The sequence below is a fragment of the Dasypus novemcinctus genome, chromosome 21 (assembly GCF_030445035.2).
Source record: "Dasypus novemcinctus isolate mDasNov1 chromosome 21, mDasNov1.1.hap2, whole genome shotgun sequence".
NCBI lineage: Eukaryota > Metazoa > Chordata > Mammalia > Cingulata > Dasypodidae > Dasypus > Dasypus novemcinctus.
Window position 1 is genome coordinate 49421635 of NC_080693.1, and position 11397 is coordinate 49433031.

General features: G+C 41.9%; 1 protein-coding gene across 1 annotated transcript in view; it reads right to left on the bottom strand.

Annotated features, from left to right (window-relative positions):
* ANKFN1 (ankyrin repeat and fibronectin type III domain containing 1) overlaps window positions 1–5660 on the bottom strand; it is a 411393-nt gene extending 405733 nt beyond the window's left edge. Inside the window, exon 1 of the mRNA XM_058283928.1 lies at window positions 5339–5660. Within this exon, the coding sequence (XP_058139911.1) occupies window positions 5339–5509 (171 nt within the window). The 5' untranslated portion in view covers window positions 5510–5660. The remainder of the gene's footprint in view (window positions 1–5338) is intronic.
* Between the last annotated feature and the right edge of the window lie 5737 nt (window positions 5661–11397).

The following is an 11397-nucleotide window of genomic DNA, read 5'->3' on the forward strand; positions in this document are numbered from 1 at the left end:
GGACAGAGTCACAGCTGTGTGGAATAATCCAAGTCATGAAGGCCTAGACTGTAGTTGCCCAGAGAGACTGATGAAACTTCATGCCCCTTTTCTCCCCTGCCTGGGTTGGGGATGGAGCTACAGGTGTGGGCAGCAATCTATCCAGTGTGGGTCCAAGATGACTGCAGTTGCCCTAGTAGACTTCCAATTATTCAGTTTGTGCCAGCCAAAGGTACCCATAGTTACCTAGAGAGGTTGGCGCAGGTTTCCGCAGCTTCCTTCCTGCTGGAGGTGGCACTGGGGCCTAGGCTACAGCTGCAATCTTATCTGGATGAAAAGAAACTTGTCCTCACCAGCACTGTGATTCTCAGTCTGCCCTGCTTCCCCTCATGCCAGGCATGGAGTTGAGATGGCTGCCACCGGCCTCTTTCTGACTTGGACAGGCTCAAACTTTGGCTCTTCTCAGGATTATAATGTAGCCCACTGAATTTACCCATCAGTAGCTGGCATTGGTGCCCAGCCATCTCTTCCTCCCCTGTTTTTGGTAAGTAGAGCTTTCAATTCCAGCCATGGTAAAGCTCCCAAGGCAGCTTGTACCTCCCGTGGAGAATGGGCACCAGCCTCCGTGGTGTGGAGCGCTCTACTTACGAATCTTCTCTGCAGATGGGCAGCTACCTCCTTCCATTCCCTCAAGGATGTTGCAGGGTGCCCTTCTGGCCTCTGAAGCCCCCAAACAGGTGCTTCAGATAGCTTTGGGTGTTTACTAACTGCCCTGGAACAGGAGCTGCTTCTAGGAGCTCCTTACTCTGCCACCATCTTGCTGGTTGTCCCCTTGAAATTAATTTTAATAATATTACTTAACTCACTATTTCCAACCCATTATTATTTCAATATGTATTCACTATGTAATCAATAAAATTATTGGAATATTTTTTATTTTTCTTAATCAATTTTTCGAGTCTAGGGTATATTTTTACATTTATAGCACAATTCAAGTTAGACTAGCCCTGTTTCAAAGTGCTCAGCAGCCACAGGTTGCTAATGGCTAATACACTGAGCAGTGCAGGTCGAGGGCGATGAACAAAGGAAGGTTCTCCACTGACGTTCTTCTAATTTCCCTCCAGTGCGCTGATGACTTGCTCAATGGCAACATTTCTTGAGAGCCCTCTTCTTCTTTCAGGAAACTGGCTTTGGAGCAATAGCCTGAGACTTAAGTCTCTCCATGGGACAGTGATCTAAAAGCCATCCCACAACCCTAGGTTACAAGAGGCCAGAAGAGGCATCAGGCCTGGCTCCACCATCCCAGGAAAACTTGTGTTGTGACTGCTTTGGCTCTCATTCCAGGGCAACCTGTTCCTCAGTCTCATGCGTAAGAGACGTCAGAGTCAGGCTCTCTTATTCTGTGACCTTGAGTTTCTTCACTTGTAAAACAGAGTCAAGGGTGGGAGTCATCTTATAAGGCTGTTGTAAGGATTAAATCAAAATGCACGCACAAAGCGTCTGTAACAAATGTTGGGCACATTGAAAAGAATGGAAATTACTACTATTATGAATCTCACCATCAGTATCATTACAATTAGTACTACTAGTACAGCTTAGTTATTCAGCAGTTTCAAAGTTTTCTCAGACTGTCAATCTTTGCCTCTGTCAAATGAGCATTGATGGTGCAGTGACTACAAACACTGAACTTGGAGCTGGACCACTTGGGTTCAAATCATGGTCCTGCCACTTCTGAGTGGCAGAAGACTCTTTTCTCTTCCTCAGTGCCTCCTCCTTCTTATGTCCTCTTCCCTGTACACAAGGCCCTGTCTACTCTCCAGCATAACTTCCGTGTCTTTCAGTTTTTAAATCTATAAAACTGGAATAACAATGGTGCAAACCACATAGGGTGATGGAGAGGAATAAATGCAATAATGTTGTAGAGCACTCAGAGCATGGCCTGACACACAGTAGTAACCTGACGTAAGTGGAAGCTGTTAACACTGGCTAAGGGTTGGATATGTGATAGTGAAGAGAGCAGAAATAATACCTGCCCTCCTACAGTCTACTATTGCAGGAAAGCTAGACCATAAACCAATAATACATAAAGTCTAAGGAGTGCTTTTACTTGGGAAGCACAGGTGTTACGGGAAGACCTTCCCAGGGCCTTGCTTAAATAGTTGTACTAAATTTAAAGATCTCTTGTCCTCTCCTTAGTAGATAAACACACCATTCATTCTAGAGGGCCATTCCATTTTTCCTGGTCCATCTGTCCTCTGAGGGAGCAGCAAGGACTCCTTTCCCTCTCAGACCACTGCGTGTCCCCTCCATTGAATTCGCACCCAGATCAGAGGCCACCTTCCAGGAGCCACCAGTTTTCTGAACAGTGTTTCTGCTAGTAAGCCCTTGCAGATTGAAAGAGTCAAAGCTCCTTTTAAAAAAACACATTAATCCAACCCACTCACATGTAATAGAGAGTCTTGCACCCAAGACACTGTCATTTCCCACTTACGTAGGTCAGGATAGGTAAACGCATGCTGAGCTGCTGCATGGTTCCCACTGGGCACTTTTGGCCTTTGCACAAATAATTATTAAATCAACAAAAGAGATTAGCACTGAAGCAATTTGCAGTGAACTACACAAGAGGTCAGAAAAGCACAGATTAACCTCACAATTGACAGGATACAAGGGAAGAGGAAATAAAAGAAAAAAGAAATTGTTGATTAAAGTGTTCTTGCAAGAGGCAGAAATTTTTTTTTAAAGCATCTGGCAGCTTTTATTTGATATGGACTGGCATTCGGTACTGTCTGTCTCCATCATTAAAATCATGCACTAGTTGATGGAAGTACTCCTGTCAGTGGAGACCCTAAAATGTAAAACATAAAATACTTTTCTCCCCAATAAGCTTTGCCAGTCCTCAGTTACCCAATAACCTGCCGGTCCTCAAATCCTATCTAAGGAGTAAGTTCATCTCTATACTGGCTTTGGCAGGTTTGGGGAAGAAGAAAGAAGAGTTTGAGAAGCTTCCACAGCTTGGAGATAGCACTAGGCTGGCTTCCCTTCCTGCTACGCCTGGTCATCTTTCTCAGATGCCCTGGCAGGACAAATAGCTTCAGCCCCCTCCCTTCTTCATCCCTTATGGAGATGAAAAGTGGAGGCTGGAGAACTTGGTTTTCTCCTGGGGAACCACTAACAAAGGGAGGAAAACAGAGAAGTCCTACTGATACTGCCTAACTCAACAGGACTCCAAGGCAATCATAAAAATGAGTGGTACCATTTTACACTTTCCCATTTAGTGGGGGAAACTAGAATTAATATGCTTGGAGTTCTAGATAATTTGGTATTTATCTAGACTGTATTACTCATGGCTTTGGACAATGTAAATGTTTCATAGAACTAGTTGCTAATAGCCATGAAAAGCCACAAAAATGTATTTTTTCCCAAAAGTTCCCAGTGTTTAAAAAAGAAAGCAAAGTAACAATGCTGTGTATACAGAAATATTCATAGTGGCATTGTAATTATGGAACAACTAGGAGCATTCTAAATCCAAGTATTGCTAGAGGTCATGGCATATCCATCTAAGGGGTTAATACATTTATTCCAGCCACAATTAACAATCTATGTGAAAATTTTACAGGAAGATGGGAAAGTATTGAATAATACTGGGGAAAAAAGAGAGCCAATGAGTATATCTAGACCGTGGTTACAGCTGTGTAATGTAAAAAAAGGCATACTTGCAGAAAGGCTGAGAGAGCACAGAAAAGAATCAGAAGTGCTAAAAGGGTGTCTTTTTTATTTTAGAAAAAGAGAACACTTTTAACATTTCTGCAATGTGTTTTTACTAATAATGGCAAAAATTAATAATAACAAAGCATAGGCATAAGATTACTCATCTTGCTCCACTGTGGTTTTCCCCAGGTTGCTCCCAACCTGTATGCCAAGGTACATCACTGGACCATGGATGGGCCCCAGCCATTGCAATACCTCATACATTGAACCCCTACTGCTTGGGTGGCCACGTGGGGCCTCCAGCCACTCATCCCTAGCTCTGAGCAGCCTCTTCTGTTTACTCCAGCATGTCATGGTGTAAGAAAGGGTGGAAAGCACTGTCAGTGAAAATTGCCTGTATAAGACAGATGGTTTTTTTCCCTCTCCCCAAATCCATGAAGTCTATCCCCTGGTTCATATTTCATTGCCCTGACCCTCCAGCATAGCAGCATCCAGCTGCCTGCTTTCCTCCTGGCCAGGCCCCAGCCTGGAGTGCCTCCGACTCCTCCACCCTCATTGTGCACAGCTGCTCAAAGACTGCTCTTTAGATACGCAGTGTCCCTACTTACTCCCTCTTTCTCCACCTTTTCCCCTCCTCCTGGAGAAGATGAACTTGTATGCATTTACTGCAGATGCTCAAGCATCTGAACATTCAGCATAACATGCTCAGCAAAGAAAAGGAGGGAAACAAAACAAAAAATTCCAAAACTGTGTCTTCAGACAACTAGAATAAAAGCAAATTCATGACCAGGTATACTTTGGCTCAGCACATCGCTTAGCATCAGTAACAACAAATGATTAACCAAAGGTCCACCCCAGCTCACCATGCTAAGACAGTCTGCTGCTAGCCACATGAGTGCTTTAAAGCCAAAACAATCCTGCCTTTTTTCGACTTCCACCTATGCAATGTTCACAGATAATAAATTCCGGAGCTTGAATTTTTAAAAAAGAAAGAAAAAACTTTCCCAAAGTTCAAGACACTGTAACTTGCTTATTTGCCCTAGGCAAAGAAGATGCATAAAATGCAACCCATGCTTTCCAGGCCTAGTCCGTGTTCCCTGAACTCTTAATGGGGACAACTGTGAGGTTCAATTGTATTGGATTTGGTTCAATAAAATTTAGGACAATTTGAGGTGAGAACCAGAGAGATAAAATTCATCCTTGTCCCTTGGTGCCTAGTGGAATGTAAACGCCCCTCCAGAAGCTGCAGCACAAATGGAATTGGCATTCACAGGTTTGCAAAAGAAACTTGGGAAAGAAACCCTCTGGAGAGTCCTTCTGCTTGAGAAAGCACCTTCCAGGTGAGGCATCTTTCTGCCATGCAGCCCACTCCCAAGGACGATGATGAAGAAGAAAACAAAAGAAAATATTCCCCACCTGCTGCTTACATTTATTTCGAACAGTGGAGAAAACGCAAGTGCGTGTAGACACACTTCCGCAGCTTGTTTGGAAAAAGAGCACAGATCCCAAATGCACTTGTTAATTGTGTAAACCAGCTCCCCTCCCAGCAACACAAAAAGCCCCAACCCACACATGCATGCCCACCTCACAGCCAAGCCCTTTCCCCAGCATTCCTTTCCCAGCAGCGGAGAAATCACAAAATGCTACTCACATGTGGCAGCTTCAGCCTCCCTTTAACTCTCCCCAGCCTGTGCACGGGCTGTACCGGCTCCAGTTGCTGCTGCTGCTGCTGCTGCTTTTCCTGTTGTAAGTGAAACAAACCTTCATCGACAGAGATGGTTTTCCTCTGGGCTGCTTTGTCTGAGATTCTCCAGATGAACATCAACTCGTTTATGCCATTATCCGAGTTCGATAGCTCCCCTAACACAAGCAGGGTTTGGGGGCTGTCATCTTCCACCGGCTGGGCTTCTGGTGAGAGAAACAACAGACCTGAAACTGACAACTGATCGCATCAAAACACTCCAGGGGATGGCAACCCAAGACTACGAAGTAACACATTAGCTTGCAATGATACTGTTGCAGAGCTGGAGATCATCTGTCTTCCATTGGCACTGTGAGCCCTACCAAGTTGAAGGGACATTATTTATGAACTTGTAGCTTGGAGAATGACTCCAGGTGAAACCATATGGGCATTATAAGGCAGAGTGTCACAGAAGGATTCTGCGACCCTCAGACATGTTCAACGTTGTTAAAATTAGAAAGAGAATTGGGGAGTAAAACCATTTGTTGGGCAATAGCTAAAGACTTTTTAGAAATGCCAAGGCTTGGAAAATTAAGTAGACTTAGGTTCAAGTATGAGCTCCATCACTTATTAGCTGTGTAAGTCTGGGCAAATTCCCTAGACGCTCTGAGTTTCTTTATCTCCAAGGCAGAGTTAATAATACTTATCCCATAGGAGAGCTTCAAGAAGGAAGTGAGATGATATTTATATACTATCTAGTACAATCTGTGTCACATAATAGACATCCCATAAGAGAAATAAAGATCCCCTACTCTGTGGCACTGTGAGCTCAGTTTTGGGACTCAATCGCTAATGAAGGATTTCAGGAACTAGATAATGATGCTTCACACATTGGGGGCAGCCCTAATATTCAGGCCTGGTGTAAGAATACTGTACTGTCCATTTCTCAGATGTGGGAAACAGAGTCACAGATTGATGGAAATCACTCAGCAAGGAGAAGACATTATTTACTTTCATGGAAGCTTTTTCTTTAAGAGGATTGGGATTTCTCATGACTGACAGATTTTGACAAGAGGACACTTAGTCAAGAAATTTGTATTCATTCATTTCAAAGAATAAAAGAGAGCCTGTCCAAGTGACAAAAATTTTAGAATGTTAATGCTGGAGAAGACCTCTGAGGCCCTTTGATCCCAACTTCACTTTTCCACTTGAGAACATTGGTATCAAGGGTTGGTTATTAACAAAGCCGCTTTCACACTCCCATCCCCACTATTTCCAAAGCAGGAGAAGAAAGGTTGTGTTATGTCTCAGAGCCTGGACAAATGCCAGTTGCTCTTTGGGGGCATTCCTACCATGCTGAGATAGTTTAGGTGAAGTCAACGTAAACTAGACCCAGAGTTGGCAAATGACTTAGCCCGGTCTACCATGCTCCATTCTTCCCCACCAAGGATGTTAGATGGCAAGTATGCCTCTGGGTCCCAGCCACCATGCTCTGCTCTCCCAGTCAATCAAGGTGAATAAACAAATGTTAAAGGCCTGGACTAGAGCATTTGCCAATAAAGTCTTCTCCCATGGGGCTGATGACAGTTTAAGATATGAAGGAAAGACTGAGGAGGACAGAAATACCATATCCCAAACTGGTTCCTGCTGAGAGCTTGGAAAGTCTCAGTAAGATTCCACTAACATAGAAGGACCAGTCTCTAAGGAATGTATGCCAAGTACTTAGCACAGTGTTTGCTACATTTTAAGTGTTCAATAAATGTCAGTAATTAATAGTACTAATCATAATAATTGTTACAGGAAGGAAGATGAAGAAATTGCTATGATTTGTGCTTATATGTTTTACCAAACATCACACTAGTAGTTTACATACATTGTTTCATTTAATCCTCACAAAAATTCTTGGGAGAGACATAATATAATCCCCAATTTATGGACAAGGAAATTGAGGCATAGGAACTAAACATAGAAACAATCCAAAGAGAACATTCAGTGTAATACATACAATGGAATATTATTCAACCATAAAAAGGAATGATACATGCTGCAATATTATGAACCTCAAAACATTATGCTAAGTGAAAGAAGCCAGATGTCAACAGTCACATATTGTATGATTCCATTTGTATCAAATATCTAGAATAGAGACAGAAGATTAATAGTGTCCAGGGGCTGGGGAGAGAGGGAAATGGGGAGTAACTGTTTAATGGGATGGGGTCTACTTTTGGACTGATGAAAATCCTTTGGAACCAGATGTAAATGGTGGCTGCACAACACTGTGACAGCAGTAAATGATATTGAATTTTCCCTTTAAAATTTTTAATTTTTTGTTACATGAATTTCATCCCCCCTTGCCCCAAAAAAGAATGTTCACAAAGCCCCAATAACTGCCTAAACTCCCTTGCTTTCCTGAACCCGCTCCAATCTGGTTTTTACTGCTACCACTCCACCAAACTGCTTTGACAAGGTCACTGATAACCTCCAATTGCTGTTGTCAGTCCTCATCTTTACTTGACCTATCAGCAGCATTTGACACTGGTGATCACTCTCCTCCTTCTTGAAACAATTTCTTCACTTGGCTCCCAAGATCCCCCACCGTATCCTGGGTTTCCTCCTACCTCACTGACTGTCCCTTCTCAGTCTCCCCTGTGGGAGGCACCGTATCTTTAGTTATTGGAGAGGCAGTGTTAGAGAAGGGTTCAAAGCCGAGGCTCTGAAACCAGACAGCCCAGGATTGAACCCTGTCTTCACAACTCAGTAGGTGCACGCCTTGGGCAAGTTACTTATCCTCTTTCCCCAAGTTTCTTCATCTACAAAATGAGAGTAATAATAGTATTTACCTTATGGGGTACTCAAGAAGATTAAATGAGTTGATTAATAAATGAAAGTACCTAGAATATGTCTAGTTCATAGTAAAGAGTACTTGAGCATTAGCTATTTTTATTATCCACCTCTTAACATCGCATGCGTAAGGACTAAGTCCTTGGGCAACTGCTCTTCTCTGGGTAATATTCTGTCTCATGGCTTGAAATAGCATCCAGATACAATTAAATCTACAGTCTAAACGTTTCCCCTACAAGTTAGACCTAACGGCCTATTTAGGCTCTCCTCTTAGATGTCTAATAGACACCTTAAACTTAATATATCCCAAACTAATCTGCTCATCTAACCTGTTCTTCCCACAGCTTTCTTTATCTCAGCTAATGACATTGCCATCCTTCCAATTGCTCAGAACAAAAACCTTGAAGTTACTCTTGACTTTTTTTTCCTCACACTCAACATCCAATCTGTCAGCAAATCCTGACCATACTACCGTCAAATATGCAGTGCTCGAATGTGTCCACTTCTCAGTTTCTCCTTGACTACCCACCTGGTCCAAGTCACCATTATCTCTTACATGGATCATTTCAACAGACTCTTAACTGTTCTGCATGCTTCTACCCCTTCTCTGCTACTGTCTGTTCTAAACACAGTATGATCTTTTAAAACTTGGAGTCAGATCATGCCATTTCTTTGTTCTCTCAACAACTTCCATTCTCTCTGAGGAAAAAAGGTCAATTTTTTTTTATAATGGCCTGCAAGGTTCTACATGGTCTGGCCGTCCATTTCTCCTCTTCTTATACCTCTCTGACCTCAATTTCTATTATTTTTCTCTTACCTGCAGTGCCCTAGACACACAGCCCTCTCCCCACTTCTTGAACATACCAGACAACACACCCATTTGAACTTATCCCATGTGCCCTCCTGATTCATTCTTTCAATGCTTCAACCTTCTCCCAGGTGTCTTGGTGACATATTCCTGATGACCCTATTTAAAAGTCCTCTCTTCCCAGCACTCCCTCTCCCCCACTATATTTTTTGCCAGAATATATATTTAAAAATATATATATATATATGTTTTCATTTGTGTGTTTTTGTCTATGCTGAATGTGAGCTTGATGAAGATAGATTTCTGTTTTCTATTTCCTCTTTTGCTCACTGTTGTTCACCCAGTGCCTAGAATAGAGCTTACAGCAAGTAGGTACTCATTAAATAGTTCTTGACTGAATGAATGGCACTAAGAGGATTAAATCTTTTGCCAAAGATTACAGAGTTAATACATGACAGAGCAGGTCTTCAGCAGAACTTTCTGTTCCCAAAGCTCTTATTATTTACAACACACTTAACAGCATCCCTGTTTATCAAAGTGCTGTGCAAATCATGCTAGGCAACCCACAACTAAAATGACGCTTTAATTGTAGTGACTGGTGGGTCTTATGCCCTATTTCAGTGGCTGCAGTCTGCACACCTGCCATTGCTTGCTAACATTTCTATCAACAAAGTACTTTGTAAGGTGCAAGTGTGCTTTACCAAAGGGAAGAACAGCCACTTTATTCCTTTGAATAGATTTATTGGAAATTAAAGTTCTGTCTGAAATGAGAATCTTCCTTATGGCAGATGCCCTCAACTATCCATTCAGAGATAAGCAGCAGTCTCTAACACTTTTTTTTTTATTTCTTCTGTGCACCAAGTTATTTGGGAAAAAATAAACAATATCCTGGAGTAATTGGATTTTTAAAACATGTTTCAGGAGTGGTGGTTGAGTGCTATGAAGGACCAAAGACTCTGTGAGTTGTTTCCAACAATATGTAGGAAAATAAATTTGCTTTTCATTTGTAATTTTTCATTTATTATTTTGAAGATTTCTTAAGTGTAGATGAATCTATCCATTAGGACAAACATGCTATTCCTTATACAGGGACACATACTAACAGCCCCTTCATTGTAGAAGTGTCTGGTGAAATGGCGAAGCTCTCTGGTTAGCAGCTGGAAATTCTAACCCATTCCCAGTTCTGCCCCTGAATATTTGGATGATCTTGGGGAAAGCTCTTCACTCCCCTGGGCCAGTGTTTCTGTAGCTATATAAGTGGCAAGGTTAGCCTAGTTTATCTCTGTTATCCCTTCCAGGTTTACATTTCTGTAAGACAATGGATTCCTCTTCCATTTGAGACTGACATGTTCTGCACTGCAGCCAAGTGACTGGTAACTAAGTTAAAGTAGACAATCTGTGGTTATGAGCAGATCAAAACTACCTGGGCTATGTCAGACTACATTCATTCATTCATTCACTCATTCACTGAGCACCTATTATATTTGTTTACTGTTACATGCTAAGTATAATAAAGGAGTAAATGGAAGCTTTGTTGTTTTTTTAAAGAGCTTTGTATTAAAGGAGTTCATAGCATAGTGTATAATATAGCAAATCACATAGACAATTATGATGTTCTAACAGTGGGGGCCTTAGAGAAGGGCCTCTTGATTAGGTCTGGGATTTAGGGATGGCTTTTTGGAGAATGTGACCCTTGAGCTGAATCTTGATAAATGAGAAGGAGTTATCCAGTAGGAGAAAGAAAGGGATGAAATTAGTGATCCAGGTAGAGAAAACATCACATGTACAGGTAAGAATTTTGTGTAAATTTGACCATGTTTAACAAACAGATTTGGAAGTAAAAATCTAAGTTTGTATCCTATTTCTCTGACTACTATCTGCAAATTTCTAAGTCCTTCTCTGTTTTCATCACAGGGATAGGAAAGAAGATTTGGGTTGCAAATCCTGTTCAATAGCATTGAATACAGAAGGAAGCAAAGCAATTGACCAAAGTGTGATTTAGGAATTTTCCTTACATTTCTTTGCCAGTGCTTTCCTCGTGTTATGCCATCCATTACCCTTTTCCCTAACCTCCAACCTTTACTGCACTGCTAAAAAAGTTATGTGGGTGCACAACAACTGATCAAAATGTCTTAGCTGCAAAAAAAAATTTATTTTATTTATTTATTTATTTATTTATTTATTTATTTTGCTTTGTTTGGGGGAAGGTTTTGGATTGCAGAAGGGTTACAACTGTGGTACAGAGGATCACTGGTGCAGGTTGGTGATGGTGGGGGCATGAGTGGGGAAGAATGCACCTGGGGCATGCCTCTATGGAATATGAATGTGTTCATGTGGTAATGTGATCTTATCTTGGTGGGTGGAGGCCCAAACAATAACC